At 41.6% G+C, this 26,258-nt stretch overlaps 1 protein-coding gene across 4 annotated transcripts in view; it reads left to right on the plus strand.

Annotated features, from left to right (window-relative positions):
• The window catches only part of hip1 (huntingtin interacting protein 1), a 39,930-nt gene continuing 13,672 nt past the window's right edge, over positions 1-26,258 (plus strand). For 2 of the 4 annotated variants that reach the window (XM_058413767.1, XM_058413768.1), the window contains exons 1-14: positions 1-323; positions 18,445-18,508; positions 19,777-19,919; positions 20,747-20,803; positions 21,657-21,737; positions 21,929-22,005; positions 22,237-22,298; positions 22,901-23,041; positions 23,814-23,871; positions 23,968-24,043; positions 24,192-24,335; positions 24,662-24,759; positions 25,614-25,686; positions 25,822-26,005. In XM_058413767.1, coding sequence (XP_058269750.1) covers positions 204-323; positions 18,445-18,508; positions 19,777-19,919; positions 20,747-20,803; positions 21,657-21,737; positions 21,929-22,005; positions 22,237-22,298; positions 22,901-23,041; positions 23,814-23,871; positions 23,968-24,043; positions 24,192-24,335; positions 24,662-24,759; positions 25,614-25,686; positions 25,822-26,005 — 1,378 coding nt within the window. In that variant the 5' untranslated portion in view covers positions 1-203. Of the gene's footprint in view, positions 324-10,497; positions 10,967-12,565; positions 12,683-18,444; positions 18,509-19,776; positions 19,920-20,746; positions 20,804-21,656; positions 21,738-21,928; positions 22,006-22,236; positions 22,299-22,900; positions 23,042-23,813; positions 23,872-23,967; positions 24,044-24,191; positions 24,336-24,661; positions 24,760-25,613; positions 25,687-25,821; positions 26,006-26,258 lie in introns of those variants that run through there. The other 2 variants (XM_058413771.1, XM_058413770.1) reach the window with 2 other exon arrangements.

The following is a 26,258-nucleotide window of genomic DNA, read 5'->3' on the forward strand; positions in this document are numbered from 1 at the left end:
GTTGAATCCGCTCGTTCCTTCTCCGTGTGTTTACTCTGACTTTAGTGCCTGTTTATTTAGCTCACACTTTCACCGGAGACGGCCAAATAATGCGCGTTCGTGATAACGTGGATGGATAACGTTGCGCTCAGCGTGTTTGGGTCGTGTTTGTGTTAATTCCTAGTAACCTAGTGCTAGTTTGGGTTGAGTAATCTTTGTTGGAAATGGACCGGATGAAGAGCTCCATGCAGCAAGTCCCGAACCCGCTTCCCAAAGTGCTGAGCCGCCGGGCTGGTGGAGCAAACAGCCTGGAAGTGGAGAGAGAAAACTTCGAGCGCAGCCAGGTAACATTACGTGGACACACACACACACACACCCACCCCATGTACTTGATTGGGATAAGACAGCATTCATTGTTCTGCAAGAAGCCCAGGACAGGAAGCGCGTCCTGATCCATGCATTTACAGGAAATTGTTCTGCAACATTGTTTACTTGCATGCCCAGCCTCAGAAATCACAGCCGCTGAGATAAGTGTTGCCCGTTTCCAGGCATTGTCTAAGTCCACCACTAACATCAACATATAACTCCATAATTGCACTTTATCCCACTTTAATAACAGTCTTTTTACAGACTAAAATGAGTAGGAAGGTTGGAATATAACGTTAGACCTAAAATCAGTGGGGTGATTAGAACCGTCCAGACTTGGGACTTAGGAAGTATTGACTGCTGAAGGTGGGGATCTTTGGTCATTGACCTATTTTTTTCCTACTCTGACTCAGTCCTAATTTGGCTGATAAAACACAACTGTGTGTTATACCTTTGTCTATACAGTTATTGTATGGTCTTGTACTGACTCTTCATCGATGCAATTAGTTTCTTAATTGTCTCAGCACTTGTGCAATCAGACACATTGGCCTTTAAACATGTAGGCCAGGCAGCTTATCAAAATCAGCAGCTAGGTAGGGTTTTATAGCATATAATGCAAGTCAATGATCTAATATCTGAGCCACGTTTGCTGCTGATGATGTAGAAATACTTGAGTCAGTCTTAGGTGTGACCAAGGGTTTGAGTAGACTGGTGATTTTCCGGCTCAAGCGCACGTTATTCGATCCATAAACTAATCCGGGACAAGCCGTTCTGGTCTCTTTGGGCCTCATTGGAGCCAGATTTGGTCATACCTGCTGTAGACTCAATCACAGCCAGCAGGAAAATCAAACTGGCTCAGTGGTAAGTCCCACACACTGGCAAGAAAGCAATGGCGAAGATCTGAGGCACATAATCACGGAGCAGTGTCTTATTTTTGGCAGAAAGCAGAATCCTTATCTTCCCGAAATATGTGAAGGGTGTTACTTGTTAGGGAATTGTGGCTATCATATCACGATAACTAAACCTCATAGTGCATTCCAGAGTGCGGGGTCCAAAAAAAAAAAAAAAAAATGCTTTCTCATTGTGCTTTCTGCCGCTCAGAGGGTCCTCCACTCCCCCCTCCCCAGCCAGAGACAGCTGGAAAGTAGGTCACACTTTTCATAAAGCATGCTGCATTACATAGCTGTGCTGGTGGGCTTGGAGTAGGATTTAAACACTGCCGCAGAATGCTTTCTTCTTCTTTTCTTTTTACTTCTATATTTCTGCATACCAATTTACGGCATGTGTTTATAATGGGTGTATATATAGATCGATCGATCGAATCTATCTCTCTATCTCTCTCTCTCTCTCTCTCTCTATCTATCTATCTATCTATCTATCTATCTATCTATCTATCTATCTATCTATCTATCTATCTATCTATCTATCTATCTATCACTTAATTAAGAAGACCTGACCAGTTATCTAATCAGCTAATCATATACTGCAGATACAGGTCAAGAGATAAATGTTTGCAGCAAACATCATAATGGGGAAAAATGTGATCTCAGTGACTTTATCCGTTGCAAGGATGTTAGTTACAAATGGGCTGGTTTGGGTTTTTTTTAGAATCTCTCGGGATTTTAACAAAATCTTTCTAGAGTTCACACAGAATGGTATCAATCAAAAAAAAAAAAAAAACAATCATCTATGGTGAGTACATCAGGTTTCAGGAACCTGAGACAATCATGGACACAGGCTCAATGAATATTAGAAAATGTCACCTGGGGTTTTTCCAGTCACATTTGGGTAAGTCCCTGTCCATGATGGTCTCAGATTCCTGTTCTTGGCTGACAGGAGTCGCCCCTGATGTGGTCTTCTGCTGTTGTAGCTCATCCACTTCAAAGTTTTATGTGCTGTGAAGAGTGTTTGAGTTACTATAGCCCTCCTGTCAGCTTAGTGCAGCCTTTTCACCAACATGGTGTTTCAGCCTGCAGAGCCTTTGCACGCTGGATGTTTTTTGTTTTTCGCACCATTCTGTGTAAACTTTAGAGACTGTTGTGTGAAACCCCGGGAGATCAGCAGTTTCTGAAATACTCAGACCGGCCCATCTGATCACTGAGATCAGTTTTTCCCATTCTGATGATTGATGTGAACATTTCCTAAATTTGTGAGACCTTGTGTGTGTGTGTGTTTTTGATGCACCAACTTGAACATACAGACACATTTACAGATACTCACTCTGGCAGGGTATAAGTAGGACAGTGGCATGGATTAGTGCCGCTGGCCTCATGTGATGCACGTACAGTTGAGTTGGGGTCACTGGGTCACTCTGAGTTGTGTGCATGCTCTACACCATCCAGTACAATCTCACAGATGAGTCTGGCCGTCGTGCGACAACTTGGACTTGTGCTTAGTCATGCTATGTGAACGTCCTTCGGAAAGGTTCAGTACGTAATTAGTGATTAAAATCATTTAAAACACCACAGAGCATGTTATTTTTTCTCTTTTAAAAATGTATGCTTATAGCATATTTACAAGTCAGCATTCCATCGATTCTGCTTCAGTCAAAGTGCTGTCACGAGAAAACACCAAGCCATTTATCAATCTTTTAGTAAAATGCGCAGACAGACTGGCTCATCCTCTGTTTGTACAGCCGCATTTCTTTCGTTATGACTGATCAGGGTTTTTTGTTTTAATTCAAAGGTTTGTGTTTCTTCATTTTTTTACATTCTTTAATTAATACCAATGTTATAAAATGACTAGCTCTCAATGTTAAACCCGGTGCAGTATATAAAACACTGCTCTACATCTGCTGTCAATAAGCCATTTAAACTCGACAGTATAGTCCAGATATAATTTGATCAAACCCAAATAAAAATATGATCGATCACGTTGAGGTCTACCTGAGTTAGTCTTCTCAATCACAAATAGGAGTACTATACAATGTTTTTCCCAAATTTACAGGATAAATGCGGCCCACTGTCAGTAATGATCTCTCCTTCCTTCTCTGTTTGTCTGTGGACACGACTGAGACCCTGCGGTGTGATTTTACACAAATGAGAAGCTGTTGCCAGAGAGCTCTGTAATGACATGAGGATACTAGGCCTTGTGGGTCTTGGAAACCTAGCATCTGCTTACGGTTGGGCTTGGACGGAAGACTTCCAGGCATGAGCTCTGTTTTGTGGCTTTCGTCTAGAAACATGGCACCCGGCCAGCCCGACCTCTCGGCTCATGAATTCTTCAAGGAGGCAATATGGCTATATTTAACTGTTGTGGTTCCGAAGTGAAATGGTTTGCAAATCGATCGAATTGTGTGGTGCCGCCCTTCTCCTAGCAGAATGTAACTAGTAGCCTAAACTATTAAAATGCAGGCGGGCGAGAAGTCTCCTGTAAATGGCTGCCAGGCTAATTTAGGCCGTTCTATTTTGATGCTTGAGTGCATTTATATCTCAAAGTGGCCTTATTATTTTAGCTTATCCTCAGAGGCCATGTTCCCACATTCCTGTCCTGTCCCTGTTAAAAGTCCTTGACCTCTAGAGCTTTTTTTCTTACTATAGGGCCATAAGGTTGTAAGCACACAGAGTAAGGTTGTTCTGGTTTCACAGATAGACAAAATGCTGATTAAAAAAGGGGGCAGTGGTGGTTCAAGGCTCTGAGTTGCTGATCGGAGGATCAGGGTTCCAGCACTACCAAGCTGCCACAGCTGGGCAATTGAGCAAGGCTCTTAACCCCTCTCTGCTCCAGGGGTACTGTGTTATATCTCCCTCTGTGCTCTGACCCCAGCTTCCTCAGCTGGGATATGCGATGAGAAGATTTCCATTGTGCTGTAAGGTGTGTGTGTGTGGCGATAATAAAGGCTTCATTCCCTCAGTTCTTCCCATTTTTTCCCCCATCCAATCAAGCTCCTTGCTCCAGGAGTTCTTAGACCCTTTCTGTTCAGTGGGACTTGTTCTCTAGACTCGGTCTTAATCGTATTACAGAAACCTCTGTTTCTCTGTGAAGGTGATGTGGACCGCACGGAAAACCCTTCGGCTGCATCATGTGCATTGAGGACCATGACTCCACATTTCTGCACATTTTGGCTTACTTCCTTTTCTTGTGTTTTATGTAAGGATGTACATACAGTTAAAGTCAGAACTTTACACACATTTAGTCATTCAAACATTTTTTTAACCACTCCACAGTGATCTATAGTTTTGGCAAATCACACTTCCAGAGGTTTGGATGTATTTTCAAGTCGTCCTTCTCACTCAGTGCTTGACATTCTGGGAAAATTTAAAAGAATTCAGCTTAAAAAATTCCCACAATTCTAGTTTATCATCGAGAACAATTTCCAAATACCTGAAGGTACTATGCTTATCAGTACAAGCAAAACAAGTACATAAGTATAAACACCATGGGACCACCCAGCGATCATACAGCTCAGGATGGAGACACAGGATGGAGACACATTCTGTTTCTTTAAAGATGAACATAGTTTGATATGAAAAGTACACATCAATCCCAGAAGCACAGCAAAGGACCTTGTGAAAAAGTTCTATATAGACATAAACTGAAAGATTGTTCAGCAAGGGCGAACCCACTGCTCCAAAACCGCCATAAAAAGACACTACAGTTTGTATGAGCACATCGGACTTTTTGGAGAAATGTCCTCTGGTCTGATGAAATTGAACTGTTTGAGGAAAGCTAAAGAACACCAGTGCAAGCATGAGGCCTGGGGGTGGCAGCATAATGTTGTGGATATACTCAAGCACATCTCAAGGCATCAGCCAAGATGTTTAGCCTTGGCTTGGTCACAAATGGCTCTTCCAAATGAAAAATGACCCGAAGCATACCTCCAAAGTGGACTTTAGGACCAAAAAATTAAGGTATAGGAGTGGCTATCGCAACGCCCTCACCTCAAAATCATGTGCAAGTAAGGAGGCCTGCAAGCTTGACTCAGTTACACCGGTCTTCTCGCTAAAATTTCTGCAACTTATTGTGAAAGGCTTACACCCATTTAAAGGCAATGCTACCAGTACCAAAGTAAAATTTCTGACCCATTGTTGAACAAAATAAAAGCTGATCTAACACAAGGAAAGTTTTCTAAGAATAAAATGCAGCAATTATGAAATACTGAGTTTGGCTAAGGTCTTTGTACATCACTTCCTGTTGCTTTTTGTCCTAATTTAGCATCATCCAGTACACAGAATAGCCCAGTGTAGCCAGGATGACCTCTTGGCCCCATGTTGAATAAAACTCCACTGTTTATTCCCCCTTTATCTTTCCGATTCTTATTTTAAGTCCAGTAGAAGGAGTATGTCATTGCCCCCCATCACCACACCTAGTCACCTATTCAGCCATTCTTATCACCCCAAACACTCTCTTCCGCCATTAATTCTTCCGCCACTTTGGGTATTTCTCTATTCATTCTGAACATTCTGCTGCTGTTTCCTGTGTTCCTGCAATCATTTTCTCAGTGTGCTAGATCAGTGATTGTAGTAGAGAGAAAGAGAGCGAGAGAAAGAATGCACACAAAGTCCTGAGACAGCAAAAACATGCAGGCCCTGACCTGTGGCCTCACTACACAGGCGGTGGATTAACAGATCCTGTGCATGAGATGCAGAAAACCTGTGTTCATTGCATCACCACACCCATAATCAGACAACTTTTGCATACAGTCAGTGTAGCGTTAATAACACTAGTGAATGCATGATATTTATAATCATACAAAATGGAATTGCCTCGTCGTACACACCTGAATAAAAATGTGTGGATAAATAAATTAATATGGAAGTGTAGTTGAAAATGATAGTTATGAATGTGATGTGTAAGTCAGTCCCTCACCAGTACACACAGGGAATTCTTTGTCAAAATGGGAGTAATTTAAAAAATAATATACAAAATAAATGTCCTGTCTTTTCCTTTCCTCACTCTTAGGCCCCGTACCAAATAGCAGGGAGTTGGAGGATTAATCACACTATTTTCTGGGCTGAGTTTAATGTTGTTGTCATTCCTGGAATCTGTTTGAGTCACTCTTCCAGTGTTTAGAGTTCGCAGTCTTGATATCACTTCCTTTTTCCGAAATATCCAGATGCAAGCATGACTTTTTTCCTGTGTGTTTGTGTGTGTGTGTGTGTGTGTGTGTGTGTGTTTTTATAGCAAGAATAATGTCAGTGTCTGTGGCCAGGCTGAAATGTATTGTCTATCCCACAGGACTTCCTAAGCCCAGTCCTGCACATTGTACAGTAGTGTTTCCCCTGTTCACACACACCTGAGTCAACTATTCAGCTAATTAACACTTCTTTGTTAATTAATGTTGGAGAAGGGAAAACACTAACGTGCAGGACAGGGGCCTCGCTCCAAATGAATCAAATTTACTTCCGTAAATAAATGTTTTTAAAAAATGTTCCGGGTTGAGATTAATTTAGCATCTTGAATATATTTATTTACATTTCTTATATGCTGGACTGATGTCGTTCTTTGTCCCGTAATAAATGTTTGATTCTACGGTACAATCTTGTGTCTTTTAAGATCCAGATAGTGGTCAGTGGGAATTACTTTTTGAGATTTTTTTTTGCGCCGCTGTAGTAGAATCAGTTATGGATCTGTGTGTTCATTCGGTTCAGGGGTGATAGCCAGTCGTAATTACAGAGGATCGGCAAGATTGAAGGGTTTCTCAGACAGTATCTGTTTACTGCTCCATAAGCCCGTATATGTATCTGTATTTGGAATTTTTTGTGTGCGGAATAAACTGGAGGTTTTTGAGCTCTACCTTTATGTCCCCAGAAATGCTGTAAGAATCTCTTATTTATATATATATATATATATATATAAGTTGAGGAACAGGCTTAAACATGAGATTTCTTTTAATTAAACCTTTTAATTTCTTCTTCTTCTTCTTCTTCTTCTTCTTCTTCTTCTACCTGTTGAGATGTTTATAAACCTGGCCTGATTTAGACCACTGTAGTCCAGGCAGTTACTAAGGATGTTGATAAATTTGAACCTTGCTTTGTCTTGTCAGCAGTTCGCTGTGTCCTGTGGCATCCCGCTCTTGATGCACTTGACTTGATCCACCACATACCCTTTCTGGCAAGCTTGATAAAAAAAATAAACAGTAATGCACCCAGTATTCCTGTTTATATTCGTAGCCGTTTGTAGCAGAAGACATTATGTGCTCATTTTGTATTTGCTCATAATGTATTTGTTACAGCGCTGCAAGTGCCTTATATCCACGTGTTTAATGACTGGATCTTTATTCGTTTGATGAGATAATGGAGGGTTTAATGGATAAGACGTTCCTCTAGGATCCGATACACTCTACGGCCAAAGGAAGACCTGACCTTTGTACCTGCATGTGGACCTTCCTCAGACTGTTGACACAAAGTTGCATGCCATTTTTATAGCATATTTTTGAGTTCTGTACATTTTCCCTGCACTGAAGACTTGATCTGGAACTGGAGTACTGACTGCACTCTCAGATCTCCTCAACATCAGCGCCTGCCCTTATGACTGAATGAACACAAATCCCAACAACCACTCTCTAGTTGAAAGCTTTCCCAGAAGAGTAGAGGATATTATAACAGCAACTGGGGGATTAAATCTGGATTGGGCTGTTTAACACAAGTATATGTGTGATCGGTTGGGTGTCCACATACTTTTGGTTAGACAGTGAAGGAACAGGTTTGGTTTGCTTTATCACACTGGTCTGCTATCGCATGCCTATACCCTGATGTGAGCCCTGTTTAAAACTCAGGATGAATTAATTATTTAGTGGCTACTTAATAGTATGTGTGTGTTTCCATTTGTCCGTTTGTTGTGTGATCTTATTTGTTATCTTGCTGTTGGTTTTTATAGTAACTTCCGTCCCTGTAGCTTTGGGGTAGATTATCATCTATCTCTGTTGACTCTGTGATACTGTGAAGCCTAACATCAACCATTACCCCCAAAAATTTGCTTTATTACGGTCATCAAAACATTTCATTCTAAAAATAAGCTAAATACATGTATACACAGTGAGTCACTGTTACTCTGAGCAATGTTATGGGAAAATATTTAATCACAGGGTAGTGGGGTGTGATCTCACACCAAAGTTGATGATGTTCTTATAGCATCCATCCATCCATTGTCTATATCCGCTTCATTACTAATTAGGGTCACAGGGATCTGCTGGAGCCTATCCCAGCACTTATTGGGCGAAAGGCAGGTCACCCTGGACAGGTCACCAGTCCATCACAGGGCCAAATATAGACAGATAACTACACACACTCACTCCTATGGGCAATTTAGATTTACCAGTCAACCTAATGTACCTCTTTTTGGGCTTTGGGAGGAAACCAGAGTACCTGGAGTAACCCCACGCAGACACAGGGAGAACATGCATACTCCACACAGAAAGGATTCGAACCCAGGACCTTCATGTTGTGAGGCAACATTGCTAACCACTAAGCGACCGGATTTTCTTATAGAAGTACATCCAAAAGTGTTCTTTGTCTATCAGAGCACTTCAGTTCCCGACCTGTTATGAATTTTATTTATTAAAGGAGTAAAACAAAACAAAATTTGGTTTCTGGTTAGATTGGCAGACCTGGGAATCAAACTCACAACCTTCTGATCAGGGGTCTAGTGCCTAAGCTACCACAACCCCTTCCCCAAAATCACAAAATTGTAACAAATTGAAGTTGCACTATTGTTGTAGAAGGGTAACCAAATCCTTTCTGACCAGACTGGTCCCACTCGGGTTAAAAGGTAGATCTACAACTAGACTCTTCTCTGTTCTGGCACTGAGGTGGTGGAATGAACTTCTCCTGGATGTCCGTACAGCCAAGTCACTGACCGTCTCCAACGACAGATAAAGACCTACCTCTTCCTCAAACAATAAATCTAGCTCTTATTTTTTCCTGTTATAATAATATATTCATTCATTCATTCATTCATTTAGTATATATATATAGTTCATAGCACTGTTGTACATCACTCTGGATGAGGGTGTCTTGCCAAATGCTGTAAATGTGAATGAGCAATCAAGTGTGAGCATTCATCAGATCTGTGGTATAAACTGACTCAGTTTTGATGGATAGAACATCTCTGGGGGGGAAAGAGAAAAAACACTTAGCTGACTGTCCACTGTACCAGCAAGTGAAGTGACGGACCCGTGAATAGCATGCCTTGTTTCGTGAAAGCTGCTTCTTTTTCCTTTCTCTCTGGTTCTGGTTCTATACAAGCAGTCGTTAATTCTTTCCATTTTTTCCCGAATTTTTTTGAATCATCAATTTCAATAGCTGTATCTTAAATATTTTGATGCCTTTTACATTAAACTAATACCATGTGGTGTAAACTGCAGTAAATGAGGTGAGTAAATAGAATGAATATAAGAATATAAACTTAATATAAATTAATATAAAGATTACTCTAAGCAAAAAATATCAAAGGATAATGATGAGTTTATATTTTATAGAACAGGGGCCATTTGGCAGACACCCTTATCCAGAGTGGCTTACAGTTAATCTTATCTTATACAGCGGATCAGTTGAGGGTTAAGGGCCTTGCTCAGGAGCCCAGCAGTGGTAGCTTGGTGGACCTGGACCTTCTAATCACTAGTCCAACATTAGTAGTCCATGTTCTGTCCTTGTTCTCTCATGTTCTTGTGGGTTTCCTCTGGGTTCTCTGGTTTCCTCCCACCTCTCAAACACGTCAGTGACTGGCATGTCTACACAGACTTCCTCCTGAAGTGTGAAGGTATGTGCCAAGGGTTTAGTGGATCAGCTGCACCCATTCAGCGCATGTTCACTGCCCAGCGTTCCCAGGATAGTCGCTGACTCTAATAGTCTGATCCTGACCAGGATAAAGTGGTCACTGAAGATAAAGGAGCTCTAAAATGAACACTCATTCTCTCTGCCTTCCTCACCATCGGCTGTTTAGACAGCATCTAGAAATTTATTTTTTATAAACTCGTACATTTCTGTTTATTTAGACCTCTCTAGCACTAGTCTTTCAGGTTATTCACGCTCAGACAGGGTATACTTTTAAGGTTTGCACATTTTACATGTTCTCATGGGGGTTAAAGCTTTAACAAAAAAAAACACAGTTAAGGCGGATAGCAGCCACACGAGGGCAGCGTTCACTTACACCAGGCGTTAACAAAAAAAAAAAGTTGAAGCCATTGAGGCATTAGTGTAATGTTATATCCGAGTCAATTTGTTGTTTATTGGCGTATAGCGTCATTTGCTGTACATAGTGCACACGTGATAATGCGTGAAGTGGATCATAAAGAGGTTATTGTAGCTGAGATAAGGGCTGTTACGGTTTAGTGTATGTTATCAGAGCACTTGTTTTGTTTTTTTTGCCCTGCCGTTTTGCCCGCATGGAGGCTGTTTGGGCTCGAAAGCTGAACCGGGTTAAATATCGCTCTGATCGGTTCTGTAGTCTCCGTCTCGGTTTTCTAGACGCTTCTTTTGCACCGGAGATGTGGAGTGAGGTGATGATAAACCCGGGCACATGTTGAGTTAACGGAGCTTTCCGCCTCCATTCTCTCCTCTTTTCTCCACTCTGGTTTCCTCTCCCTCCCATGCTCTCTCTCTCTCTCTCTCTCCGCCGATAGATTCAGAATTAGTGACCGCGTCCACAACGCCTCTTTTCAACTATGGACTCGAGTAAAATGGTAAGTGCTCGCCTCGCTTGTCCTCCACCTACGTGTTTCTCGGAGGTCAGGGAATCGTGCCTGGGGGGTGAATTTTGTTTTCTGGGGTTGTTGCATTGTTTGTAGCAATTTTGCTAAAATTGTTTGTTTTGCTTTTTTTTTTTTGGGAGTCAACAGTTTCATCGCTGCTGGCGCGAGACGTTGTGTGTGTGCGCGCGCGCGTGTGTGGTGTTTTTAACACCTCAGTCGGGTTGTTGCTACATTGTAGCTTGTGTGTGTGTGTGTGTGTGTGTGTGTGAGAGCTAGCCAGACAGCTCGGCATTTCTGATCATCTTCCCTCCATGAACGGGTCTTTTACAGAGACATAGCCAGCAGGCTAACGTGGGCCGGCGTTATAAATGCTATATGGACGTGTGGGAAGCATATGTGTGTGTGTGTGTGTGTGTGTGTGTGTTGGTGTTTGTAGTGCAGCCCTAATAACGAGCCGGTTTTTGTCACCAGATGACTTGAGCAGCCTACTAATGAAACTTCCTAACTGGCTTCCTTTATACGCCTTTACACAACAGGGCTTGTCCTCGGGGTTTGGGGTTATTATGAACCCTCACTAACAAATCTCAAGCGAGTGTTATTGTGGCCTACTCCTTTATGATGACTGCCAGTTGTTTCTAGCAAACTTTTGGAATTTCTTCAGACTTTTACACAGTATAAAGATATTACAGTATCCTGTACACAAAAACAAACTGAATACAATTCCTCAGCTGGCTGTTTTATGAGATAATTTACTCTGAAAAGCTGTAGGCAATGAACTTCTTTGCCACAGAAACGTATAATAATCACAAACGAACACCAAATCGAATGAGTCTTCAACACTGTATTCACTGACACTTTTGCAGTAGAACCATTTCCTCTGACTGTCCATGTGAGCAAACACAAGTCTGGCTCTAGGCAGCTTGTCAGTCTACATAATACGACGTTAACATAGTGTTAACCCATTTATAAATAAAGGCTTAGAATGTTAAATGGTATTAAAAAGAGTCCAGCGTCCACCAAAACGTTAAACGAACCGCAGAGGTGCTCCGGTCGTGTGCGTGAGACCATTCTCCCGATATTCAAAGCGTGTGGAGGGATATCATCGTGAGGATTTGTGAGGATGCTCAGTGAAGAGACTAAAACTAGTTCCTCATTCTGTGTGATCTCTGACTGCTTTTTGAAATGCACACTGATTTGGCTAAGTTAGTACAATGGCACATCTCCAGGGTCCCTGGTTCGATCCTGAGCTCGGGTTGCTGTCTGTGTGGAGTCTGTGGTTTTCCTCCAGGTTCTCCTGTTTCATCCAGGCAGAAACGTCGGGGTGGTTTAGCTAAAATCAAAATTGTGCAAATGTCTGTGGTTCATGATCAGTTTTGGGATCCAGTGTAACATGACCAGGATGGAATGGTTACTTAAGAGGTATGAACGATTTGAATGTCCACTCACAGTGCAGCCGTAAACCCTGTTGAGTCGCGTCATGATTTTGGGACAAAGGGCTGATTCGGTTCAGATCCTGGCATCTCCCTGAAACCTGCCCACAACCTATATAGTGTCTGGCTCCTAAAGGTATTCCTGTCAGGCATTGTTTCACAATGCTATGAAAACATGCAGTGGCAGGTGGAAGATCCCCGTGTGATAGACTTGAGCTCTGCTCGGAAAGGATTTAGACTTACATCGGGATTTTTGCTAACAATTCATCATTTCCAGGTGCGACTCTGTGGTTTTATTTTCATCTGGATTGGACTTGTCAATGTTTTTCTTCCTCATCCTCTGGGAAAATTACAAACCAAAATACCTGTGTGTGTGTGTTTACGAACTCTGGGCTGCTAATGATTTCAATATAGTCTGAATAGACGTGTCTGTGATTTTGCAGACCGAGACTGCCTCTGGCAAAAAAAAAACAAAAACAAAAAATGACAGCAACTTGTTATCTAGCGGACAAAAGCATAACGCAGCACGAATAATGAAATGCAGACAATCTGTGCAGGCTGTTTAAAGGGGCTAGTATTATGTACATTTACACTGCTTATTGTTATTATCTGTGCATCTAGGCATGTGGATTCATAGGGGGGAAAAACAACCCATAGAAAATGGCTCAGCTCTCATTAATTGCCGTCCATACGTGTGAGTGGTAATGTCATGGTAATAACGTGTAATAATGCTATTATGAACATCTCCACGAGGCACTGATGCTGTCCTTCGGGCATAAATCATCGCTGTCTGCTGCATGTTGCTGGACGTTCTGGACCAGTTGATCTTTCTGGTTTTAAAGGTGCCACCAGTGAACACCTTTTCTCTATTTCCATTTCTAAAGAAATAGTGTATTTCCATTGTCCATTTCCAATTCGTTCAGTAGTGTACCTGCTCCAAGGAAGATTTCCGAACCAATTTGTACCACCAGCAGTCTACTCTTGTTTGTTGTTCGATAGTTTTGCCTTTTGCGGACCTTTCCCCAAAAATGCTACACTACAACTACAACTATAACTAAACTATCATTTTTAGTCATCCTCAGTCAGTCTTGGCCTTTTAAGGCATTAGGTCAGTCTTGTATATTTATTAGCCGGATCTGTGGTGGCAGTTCTGCTCAGCCTCCATGCCACACAACACAAGACTCAATGGAATGTTTCTATTTGTTGCCACATCTGGACCCCATTCAAAATGCATGACCAATTTTGGGAAACTTGTTTTGTTCTATCAGATAAATTTGTAGTTGATATAGAAATCAGTGAAATAGACCTCACATGAGACTTGCATACATCTTTGTGTGCAAGAAAGTGTGGGAGCTTTTTTGTTTTTAGAAGCTCATCCAATTATTCAAAGAAAGTAGAAAAAGCCCTGTACCCCTGTGTATGTAGAGAGAGGCTTTTGCTTTAAAAGCTTGTAAAACTGACCCACATGGTTTATTATTCCATTATGGTACCATTATCCTGTTCTGGTCCCTTTTGACTTTCTCCCCAAGGCCATATAACCTGTGAGCAAGTCTGCTGGCGAGTCCTCAGATCAGGTCTGTTGTCTGTTTGTTCAAACCACACCGTGAGTGCCGTCTACATTTAGTTTTCTCTGCGTTTAATATGTGCAGATGTTTGACGGAAGCCACAGAAAGTCCCGCCTCGTACGGGTTCTTGATGCTTTTCAGTGATATGAACCGAGAGCATCTGACTCAACCTATATGGATTGACCGTCTTATGTGTCTGCACCTGAAACATAACATAGTGTTGACTCAGTGTTTTTATGCGACTCGTAAAAAGCCCATTTAAAGAGTCCAGAGCAGCTTAGCAACACAGCAGCTGCCTTTCAGTCAAGTGACCTTTTTCAAACAGGGTGGAGCAGTAGCTGGAGAGAGTACTGTCTAAAATAAACTAAAAAAAAGGCTAATGGCTCACTGGCAGTCTTAGTCTGCAGCTCAGTAAAGTGTGTGTGTGTGTGTTTAGACAGACTGAGCGTTATTCTTTTCATAGTAGTGAGTTTTGTATTAGTGGAAAACTGGTCTGCAGATTTGTCGGTACTAAATGAGTGGAGTTTCAGGAAGCCAAGGACTATTTTTAGTCTTTTTTTTTTTTTCTTTTCGATTTTACGTCATATACAAGAGCTAAAGTCTCAGACCTCTACCTCACTCATTACTCATTATCTACACCAGGTCTGTGTTTGAGCTGGAATGAAAGCTGTGTCTGAAGAGAAGATTGTTTGGTTTGGCTCAGAAAAAGGAACATGGGTAGAGGCATGCATTTCTTAGCCAACAGGAAATGGGCAAGAGTGGGTGTGCCAAGATATAAAGCCGAATTTGGCTCTCGGCCATTACCTTTTTCTGACACTGACCAATTTAATGTATTATCTCCCTGGACATTTAGCTGGCCGCCTGAAAATGACCCACAAATGTCTCCTTGAATGATTTAATATGTACGTAAATGCGTTAAAGATTCCCTCTTGGGTTATCGTCTGTTTACAGCAGTTTAACGATGGTCATATTTTTGAGATCACGACCACTTCCTCATTTCAGTGCAGCTTTCATTTTCTCGATTCATTTTCATTTACACCGATGCACTAATCAGACAGTTGAATACTTTGTTGTTGTTTTCTTTTTTCTCACACTGGCTGGATGATGATACTGAAATGACATTTTTAAAGTGCACAATGACTAAATGACGCCCTTAGGAACCGGAAAGACCTTGGAAGGTTAACCACAAGAGGAAACCCTCTGATCAAACTGTGAGAACAGAACGTTTCTAGGTAGCGCTCAAACCTCCTGTACATAAGGCTTTACAGGTTCACAGGACTCTGTTAAAATGGCTAAAAAGATCTCTTCAGTAGCTTTCCTACTACAGCCAAGGTCATTTTAACCGACTTTGGAGCTTTAGTTATTTTAAGTTTCCATGTCCCAGAGACTACTTTGTTGATCCTGTCAAAGTTATTCAGCAGAATTTATTATTCTGTCTTTATTCATTTTTAAGATGTAGATCTTGTGAACAATATTAAACCTCTTTAATGTTAGAGTCTTTAGTTTAGTTTTATGCAGACAAAAATGTGTGCTTTGCATTGCATTTGCATTGTTTATGATTCAGAAACCAAGAAAGGAGCCTTTTGTTCTTATGAGAATTAAATCAACTTAAAATCCAAAATCTGGTACCGTGAATCGATAGTGTGACCAGATCAGTGAATTGTGACCAGTGTGTATTATTAAAGTTTTTTGTTTTCCCTTTTCCTGGTGTTGTCGCCTTTGGCTCGCAGTGATATCTAGCAGTTCCTAAACTACTGACTATAAGGTTATTGTTTCAGAGCCCAGGACGGCCGATATCTTCACTTGCTTGTCTGTGGGGAGTTATGGAGTGTCCAGCTATGGTGTTAAGTGTAAGTTAATGTGGATGTGGGCATCTGCCAAATGCAGTAAACGTGAATGTACAACATGGAACTGGAAACTGCACTTTACAGAGCATTGGCAGGAGAGATATGGAGCATCTGGCGATATACAGTGCACTCGCGTCACTCATTAGCTGGAATGGGTTCGTGATCAGGAACTAAACCGCTTATTATAGCAGTTTTCGCCGTGTTGCCATGTTCTGTGTACATGTACCGTAATTCCAATAGAAATGTATTAAAATACAATCCAAGTCTCAGTATGTTATTCAGTTCCCCATCATAAAGCACATAGCCACTGTGAGTGATTCAGTTCTCTAGTTGCTAAAAGAGCTGTTATGTAGTAAAGACATTGAGGAACGTGAGACAGGACTCATCCGAAACCGTTGGGAGTTTAATCAGACATTCTGCACTTGTTTTATTTCAAAGCCAGTGGGGAAATTAAATTTGTTCACTGGACTAATAGAAGGTCAGTAGTCTTATTTCTTTCAAGTGCTATTCCTTCATTTCAGATTTGTAGAGCTTATATTAAAATTGGACAGCTTATTACTGCCGTTCTGAGCCTGTGACATGTAACATTATCATCCAGATCAGTTAGTCTTCCTGTTTTAGGTCGGAAAGACTCGCAAGGTTATCTTGGGTATTAAAAACTGTACAAATTCAGGGAAATTTTTTTGGCAGTGTCCTTTTCAGGCATATGGGTCATCCAAGGACAGCTGTGCTTCTTATCCACGGGTGCGTGGCGTCTGCGTTCGTTGCCACTGATTTGATTCATAGCATGCGTTGGCTATTTCATATTAGAGGCCTGCTTCTAAGCACAGATGTTTGTAGATGGCTCACAGATGCTTTCCTTCGGCTTCTTCCAGCATCATAGCCATTAAGCATCTAATTGGCTGCTTCGACTGGAGGGGAAATGCTTCAATAATCCAGCCATAGCATAGCATGCTGGAATCATTGGTTGGCAGTTAGAATCATTTGCACTGTAATTAGCACCGGAAGGATGAACTATATGGTATTTATATGAAGCTTTAAAGGGACAAAGTTGTTAGAGATGGAGAAGGTGCCAAATATATTTCGCTCATTATCCCTCCACCCTTCCTGTGTACCCTTCCAAATGAATTTGACTCTGTTTTAACTGCCCTGGCTTACGAGGCAGATAATGGTTCCTGGATACCAACAATGGACGCCAGGAGGCTTTGGCATCTGTCCCCATAGTACTGCTTTTTAGCTGTTGTGGCTTTATCCTAAGAGATCTTTTTTTCCTCATTTAGAGGCAAAAAGCATCATTTTTCTGGTGATTTAGGAACTTAATCATCACCCATAGGCCAGTTTTGTTTTGAGCGTCCTCCACCCCTCTCAGATGACGTGCAATTTTGAAGGGTGTGTGAAATTTGTTTCAGTTATGCTCTGATTGGAACATAAATAGCGTCTGTTTTTCCAGCCAGTGTGAATCAAAGAAGCCGTAGAGGTCAGTTAATCACCGAGGCCTGGAACTGTGAGAGCAACAACTTAAATATGCAGGAGCTGTTTGTTCAGAAGCGTGAGCCAACACCCTTGTTCTTCATCCCTCCCATCCTCTTCCTCCCTGATTCCCAGAGCCCAGCTGTGACTTAATGAGACACTTATCCCTCAAATCCGTCTTTGCCCAGACAAAGCCTGGCCTTGTCACCTTTAGCGGAGGAGTCTGGCAGCGTGAGCCGAGGCAGAGGATCGGAAAACAGAGTAGAGTCTTCTTCTGAGCCATGGTCTCTTTAGCTTCGTGAAAATCCTCAGCATCCTCGACTCCCGAGGTTATCGTTTTCGATTCGCTCTACGGTTCCAACAAAATAGCTTAGTCAGAAAGGTGATTGATAAAACATTTGTGGAATCACAACATGCAGCTCACCATTTACCAGCTGCTTGTTACAAACATTCCTGCCTCTGAGAACCATTTAACTGGTTAGATTTCACACACATACATATATATATCTGCGCAAGTTCCTTATTTCTGCGTATATGCTGTAGTAAAGATGATGACAGCGCTGTCAGTGGGGTTTCATATCCAAGAATAACACCGTGAAACAGAAGTGAAAGTTTTTTGTAAAGGTCACGGTCGGGATGAAACAAATGCTTTTGTTAAGGCTTATGTGAAAGAGAAGTGTGTATGCTCTGTAGATAAAATGACGGACGAACACAAGGCTGATGTTCGGCACCAGAAGGAGAGAGTGATGAGAATATACCACCATATGTGTAGGTAACAGATGGCTGATGGCTCTGTAGATGTCTCTCTTTAGTGGCCTCAGATCTTTCTCACACACACACACACACACACACACACACCCTTCCTCCTCCCTTGCTTGGACATATTGTATTACTAAGCAGTACAACTGTCTTTTAAAGGAAGTTCAAATATTAGAAGTCATGCACTGTTTAGATCATGAGATTCATTTATATTTTAGACACTGCTATCAGTGCCCTATTAACTCAGTAGGGTTTAAGTTGTTATTTCTGCAGCGCTCTAACAGTAAAACTCTCCGCTAGCTCCAAAAAATATTGACATTTTGCTCGCTCATTAGCGTGAAATGCCTGACCCCCAAGAAATAAACTAAACTAATCTGTTTGTGTGTTTCTCTCTACAGGCTGTGAGCATCAACAAGGCGATTAACACACAGGAGGTTGCCGTCAAAGAAAAGCATGCCAGAAATATCCTTTTCTATCAAGCGGTGGAACCGAAGCAAATCCAAACCCGAGACGCATAAAGAGATAACTGTTACGCGAAGATCAACTTGGACAGTTCCAGAACAAAACGCTACAAATAATTTCCTCGCCCCCTTCTCATCCAAGATGTTCATGTCCTTCTTAATTCAGTCGTAAAGAAATTGTTTTTTGAGGAAAACATTTCAGGATGTTTCTCCATAAAGTGGACTTCAGTGTGGTGGCTGTGAGTTTGACCTTCCACAATACAGTTTAAATGCAGCTTCAAAACCATCCCAGCCCAGGAAGAAGGATCTTATCTAGCCAAACCATCGGTCATTCTCTTAGAAAAATTAAAAATTGTATACTTCTTAACCACTAGCTCTGGGATGCGGGTCCGTGACGGTACATGCCTCGTAATCATTTTGAAAGGTCACGTGTGACGTAGGCGGAGCTACAGACCCGGTGTGGAGAAGGAGGAGCGCAAGTTGTTGCGTATGGAATGACACAAAGTCTTTAGCTCCGCCTATGTCACATGTGAGCTTTCAACATGATTACGTAGCACGTACCGTCATGTATTACGCAGTGTCGCGGACGCGTATCCCAGACCTAGCACTAGACGAGCGTAGTGTACAATTTTACAATTTTTAATTTTTCTAAGAAAATGGCCGATGGTTTGTCTAGATAAGAGCCTTCTTCCTGGGCTGGGATGGAGGTTTAGAGCTCTCTGAAGCTGCATTTAAACTGCATTTTGGAAGGTCAAACTCACGGTCACCATTGAAGTCCACTGAAATGTTTTCCTCAAAAAACATCATTTCTTTACGACTGAAGAAAGAAAGACATGAACATCTTGGATTAAAAGGGGGTGAGGAAATTATCTGTAGAGTTTTGTTCTGGAAGTGAATGAATTTATGATGATGATGATGTACTTGGGGAATGGGTGAAACATCGACTGGGAGACTGGAATGTAAACAAGCCTCAGTGACTGAATCTGTAAACTTCTGTTCATTACATAAAACACTTTCATTAAAAATCAACAATAAGATTAAAGATAGATAAATAAATAAAGGTTTACATTTGTTATTATAATTTCTAACCGCCACTGATTGGGCTTTCCCTGGAGCACCAACTAACCCAATTTCACCTCATCAGTGCTTCCTTAGTCATTCTCATGTTAGTCAGGATTACGATCTGGTCCTGCAGGGGCTTATGAGAGCACAGTAAGGTTAGAGCGAGGTCCTGATGTCCTACTTTTGTTGTTCTTAACTGTTTTCCACCCTGTATCCTGGGCACCCATCATGAGAAGGGCGCTCAAACTTTCTGGGCAGCCATCAACCGCCTGCCGATCTCCAGCAACGCCGTTCTCTGCTGGAAATTCTGCCACGTCTTCCACAAACTTCTAAGAGATGGCCATCCAAACGTGAGTACTGGTGTGGGGATTTATTCGTCCATTTCCCAGGTCATTTTGTGTCTTACGCAGAATATGTTGAGATTATATTATCGATCTGCTTGTCATCTCCGTGTGCATTTTTTTATTTTATTTATTTATTTCTGCACCAGTATGCAGAGCAAATCTGTCCTAAAGCCTTTTCGATTCCAGGAAAAGCCCTGTCCCAAAAGGGCTGTCTAAACTCTCCTGCTCTCTTCTGCCAGGCTATTTTGTGACTTCAGCAAGGCTCAGTCCTCTGGTCTGAGAATGTTCAGGGATATAAAACCTGTAAAAATATGTATAAAAATATTCCTCACTGTATGTTAAGACACACATGTAATAACGTTGCTGGAAGGACTGTCATGAATGTAATGAACATATTTAAATAGAAATTAGACCATCCAGTAAAAACCTATTCAACTGTGATCCCACTGAAATTTGCATTTTTCCAATGATGTTCCATGTATCCGTCTATTTAGTATGTTAAAATTATAATCAGGTCATTTTTTGGGGGGTTTTTCATTTTAGTTTTAAGAGGCTCTTTTCATCTTCATGTTCCTCTGTGTACTCACACAACAAACACGTCTTCTGTGTAACTGCTCCTAAACAATTATTGCAAAGAAACTCTGGTCCACATGAAGGCTTTGCCAAAGGGCCCCAGTAAGGGCTCAAACTGGGAAACCTAATAGCCTTGTGGATCTCACGGGCGCATGAGGAATGCAAGTGTGCCATTACAGACACGTACTTATGATTCGTCTAACTTTTTATTTATTATTATTATTATTATTATTATTATTATTATTTTTTTGCCTTATTAGGTCATTAAAGACTCGGTGCGGAACAAGGCGGACCTAAATGACATGAGCAGGATGTGGGTAAGAGCATCATCATCTTTCTGAATCATATTAGACCTGATGTCTGGAATAAATTTAAATATGTCTAATATTAAATCTTGAAATCTTTTTATTCTATATTTCCTATATTCTCTAAAGCTGCTTTGAGATATTTGTTAAAAGTGCTATGCAAATAAAACTGAATAGAATTTTTTTTTATGTATGTTTTTTTTGTTTTTTTTTATACGTTTTATTCATTTTTTAGTTTTCTTCCTTTGGCTCTTGCTAAATACAGTGTGCCTCGGCGTTGGCGGTGTTTGGATCAGTGCATGTGCCGTGGTATTTCCTGTCAGTGACAGTTACTGGGGGTCATTTGATAGCTGGTGACTGATGGCTCAGTGACTAAGCGGCGTGAAGGCGTGTCAACTTTCCGATCCTCAGCTGAGAGCAAACGAGTTTTAATTAGCAAACGATGACATTATCCATTTCACTTTAGTCCACTAAGGTGTTACACTACCCTCTTCTCCCCGAGACCCATGATCACCAACCCCAATACTGATCCCAGTTTTTTTTCCGTCTAGTTCAGTTCATTTCTTTTCTTCAGCTCTGCTATCTCTTATTACAGTTGGGCCTTATGAGTGCCAGCTTTGCTCAGGAAGGATAGGATGCTTAGCAATCATTTTTTGCCAAGGGGCACTTCTAGTCGCCTCGCTGCGGGTATTTGCTGATGATGTGGTTAATGTATTGAGTCAGGAATAAAGTTTCCTGTGAACTGCATCCTTTGTCGTATCCCAAACACAGAGGAATGAGGAAGTTGGACCCAAAACCCGCTGCCTGTCGAGCTGTTATCCATCTTAATCTTTTTTGTCTTCTCTCTGTTCTCTTCATGGCACAGAGCCATCTGAGTGAAGGCTATGGGAAGCTTTGTAGCATCTACCTCAGACTACTCATCACCAAAATGGAGTTTCACATCAAAGTGAGTGAGACGGGTGCAAAATTTTTTTTTCCAGTAATATTATTAACAGCTGTTCGAAAGCAAAATAAGCCTTTTGTCAAGTCAATCGTAGTATTTGAGCAGGCGATGCACGTGAGCTTTTACGTAATGGTTTGTACTTTACCCTCAAAAACCCGGAGAACGACTCCACATATTCCTCTCTATTACACTAGAACCCTCGTTTCCCCGGCAACCTTCAGATGTCAAACAGACAGCTCGAAGAGGCGGGAGAAAATGACGTCAATAACTTGTGAGTTCTGTTTTGTATGCTGTACATGTGACCATGCCTTTTTTTTTTATATTTTTATATATATATATATATTTATATAATATATGAAAATACTGTAGCTTCTTTGACCTGTCCACTTCTCATTACATACTGCCTGGATATGGAACGTGAAAAGCTCAGCCTTTTTGTAAACCCGATTTCCTCCGAGTCAGATTATAATTTGAAGTGTCCTTTGTTCTTTATGAATTATAGCTTCCAGTTGACGGTGGAGATGTTCGATTACCTGGAGTGTGAGCTGAATCTGTTTCTCGCTGGTGAGTTACAGCTCTGTCTCCCTCTCTGTCTCTGATGCACAGCAGAGGTCAAATGTATAAGGCTTGTCTGTGCATGCTCAGGGTTTACTGAAGAGGGGCTTCACCCTGGCGTTGTGTGCTGTACGAAGAGAGGGTTTGATATGTCTGGCTTTGGCCAGATGCAAATGGTGTGTGTTTTCCTAATCTCAGGGACAGGAAGCCACACCTCTGCACACTGAGCAAATAGTCTCATAGGACCTGTGAAAGGGAGGGATTCACTGAGGAAAAGAGAAAGATGAAAGGCAAAGATACAGAGATACTAAAAAACAGGGATGAGGGCGGGCAGGCTGGGAGAGAGACACATGGTGGTGGATATGAATAAAGGAACATAAAATCATAGGGGTGGTTAAAGAACTGGAGCAGTGATGCCCATGAAGATTGTTGACTGAGATAAATAATAAAAAAAAAAAAAAATATATATATATATATATATATATATATATATATATATATATATATATATATATATATATATATATATATATATATATACTACGTAAATTTTTTTTGTTGTGTAAACATATTTCTTATTTCATTGTGTGTTTGTGTATGTGTCTCATCAGTGTTCAGCTCGTTGGACATGTCCCGGTCAGTGTCCGTGACGGCAGCGGGTCAGTGTCGCCTGGCTCCTCTGATCCAAGTCATTCTGGACAGCAGTCATCTGTACGACTACACAGTCAAGCTGCTCTTCAAACTGCATTCTTGTGAGTCGGAGCTCTAAACTACTGAATGGCATAGAATAGTACGCAAGGATGTGATTTAGGATGCACAATCACAGTGGAACCTCGGCACAGGAATTTAATTCGCTCTTGAGGCGAGTTCTTAAAGGTGATAATTTGTACTGAGAAGCGATCTGTCCCATAAGAAATAATGTAAATGCAGATAATCCGTTCCAGTCGCCCAAAAATGTGACCGATACGAAGCGTATGTAAACTGTACGGCTGCTTACAAAGAACTGACCCAAGCCAAGCATTCCATGTCAGGGATCCTCACAGGAAGTCGTGCCACCAAGCTTGAGCTAAAAATAGAACAGGAGCACCGACGCCACCAATCTGTCAACAAAAAACACACCCAAAAATCACCTAGCTTTTGGACTCATGTCGAAGGCGACGTTGGTATCGTGGGTTGACTCTCTTTCACTGACAAATAATTCTCTATTTTTTCACTGAAAAATAATTCTCTTTGGTTCACTTGGCTTTCAACTGATGATAAGTTTTGAACGGCTCCCAGACGTACACGCAACAGCCAGCATTCGGTTCGGTGCATTCGTATGCCGAAAAAGCTTTGTATGCCGATGCAAAATTTCAATTCTTAAGGTGAAAATTCATGAGAGAGGACATTCATATGCTGAAGGTCCATTGTACATTGAACAAATCTTCTTTTAAACACTTTCCATTTCTCATAAAAAGACTTAACACATCCAGTGATGTCCAGTCTCTCCTGACTCCTAAGTGTATCTGTCACATCCCTATTCAGGTCTTCCAGCAGAGACACTGCAGGGGCACAGAGATCGCTTCCATGAGCAGTTTAAAAAGTGAGTCCCTCTCATTCAGAGCCACACTGTGCTCCTTTTGGCTCACAGTTTGATGTATATTAACTCCCCCACTCTCTCTCTCTCATGTCTCTCTAGGCTGAAGAGTCTCTTCTACCGTTCCAGTAACCTGCAGTATTTTAAAAGGCTGATACAGATCCCACAGCTTCCTGAGGTAAGGCTATGTTTGCCGTCTTTAAAACCCAGTGGAAAGGTATTACATAATCCTCAGACACAGCAGCGGTCTTGTTTTCTCCTGCATGATGCTGGCTTTGTGAGATCCGACCAGTGACTCACGCTTCTTTTGGTCTGTGACTCTGCAGAATCCACCAAACTTCCTGCGTGCTTCGGCTCTGTCGGAGCACATCAGCCCGGTGGTGGTGATTCCAGCTGAGACCTCATCCCCTGAAAGCGAGCACATGGTGGAGACTGACGAACTCGTGGACACGGACATCCCGTCCCTGCCGGTACTACACACTCGTGTGCACGCTTGGATGTGAATCTAAATGACTAAGTCTGTTCTGGATGCTTATAGATACGGTGGATTCCTCAGTGAATAAAATTGTTGAAAATTGTTGCTCCTGGTTACATGATTGTGCTTGACTATACAGTATAGAGTTTTCTGGCCTGAACATTTGGAATACGTTTCAGTTCAAGGTTTTGTCATTTATATTATGAACTTATTAAAAATCCACTGCTATACAATCGATTAAAATCTGATTAAAATTTCTTTTATCTGGATCGTATCCTGATAAGATAGTAAGTTTATTTGTGTTCGAATCTGCTCATGTAGACTGCCGTGGAGAGCAGGTTCGATGACCTCTTTGGCACCTCAGCGGCCACTGATCCCTTCAACTTCAACAGTCAGAATGGCATGCGCAAGGATGACAAGTAAGATATTCTGTCTGTTTTTTCTGTTTTACATATAAAGGAAATCTCTAAGACACAGGACTCTAGTCACATTCTAAATCTGTTTGCCTCAACCGCCTCGAGCTCATGCATGAAGGTGATTTGCCGGATTTAACGTGATTGGTTGAAATTGTCACATTACTTCCTATTGCCTTTATTGAAATATGAAGCTTCTATTATTATTATTATTATTATTATTATTATTATTGTACTTTTTTAAAAAGTATGACCAGTCGATTTTAGTGAAGCAAGAATACTCCCTTCATCTTCATCATTGTGGTCAGTAAGGCGACATCACTTTAATTTCCCATTTTTTAAAGGTTGCAGGCGGAAGTGAAATGTAAGCTTTCACAATCGAGCTGCAGTTCAGAAGAAATTTGCAATAAATTCGAGCGCAAATCTAAAGTGATGACATCCTTTCTCAAACCAGCTCAGAATCTCGAGTGTCTGCGCAGTGTGTTAAACCTGTTTATCGCCTGTTTTGCTTATTGCAGCTAGTAATTCCCACACTAACAAACTGAAGGTGTAAATAACCTCTAAATAAAGCAGCTTTTAATTGGTACTTTATGTTAAAATCTAAAAAATAATAAAAATGCGTGAGTAATTTTGCCTTGGCATTACTGTGTGCTCGTGGGCTCAGAGTTTGGGAATCCCTTATTTGGACTAGAGCCAGGTTATGTCTGTCTCTGGGAAAACCGCCTCCATGTGTACAGTCAGTATCATTTGTTTCTCTTAAAATATTCGGAGCGTGGGCCGAATCAGGGCTTTCTTACAAGCTGTCTAGCTGCTTCAGCTGATCCTGGTGTACTAATATAAATTTTTTTTAAATCCCTCAGAGACCGACTCATCGAGCAGTTGACCGCAGAGCTCCAAGCCCTGAAAGAAGAGTTGGAGTCATTTAGGCTGGAGGTTAGTGAAATGGAGAAAGGAGGTGTGGTGTGAAAGATTATGAAACATGTTTCATCAGTCAGAAGTCAAAAAAGAGCCAAGAGGATTTTTTTGCTGGATACTCATAACTGCTTTATCCCGACATGACTACGTCAGAGTGGCCGTCTGTGCCAGGCCCTGCGGGGGCGTATCAGCGAACTGGAGGCGGAGTTAGCAGAGCAGAGCCACCTCAAGCAGCAGGCCCTGAGCGAGAGTGAGTTCCTGAAGGCAGAACTGGATGACCTGCGCAGGGTCAAAGAGGACACGGAGAAGGAACAGCGTAGCCTGACTGAGATTGAAAGTAAGACTGTCCTGCCAAAAAATTTTAGCAAAGGCGCACTCATCATGCACTCACAGCCAGAGAACTTTCTCAACATGGGTGGGTGTTAAAGTCAATAGTCATTGCTCCCTCCTAGTGATTCCTCTGAGACCATCATGGCCTTTACTGGAACAGCTCACTAATCAAATACAAGGAAATCACTTCCTTCAGATAAACTAAGCCCTAGGGCCACCAGATATGCCTAACTAGTGCTGAAACATATATGCACTTCTAG

This window comes from Hemibagrus wyckioides, linkage group LG17 (assembly GCF_019097595.1).
Source record: "Hemibagrus wyckioides isolate EC202008001 linkage group LG17, SWU_Hwy_1.0, whole genome shotgun sequence".
Classification (NCBI taxonomy): Eukaryota; Metazoa; Chordata; class Actinopteri; order Siluriformes; family Bagridae; genus Hemibagrus; species Hemibagrus wyckioides.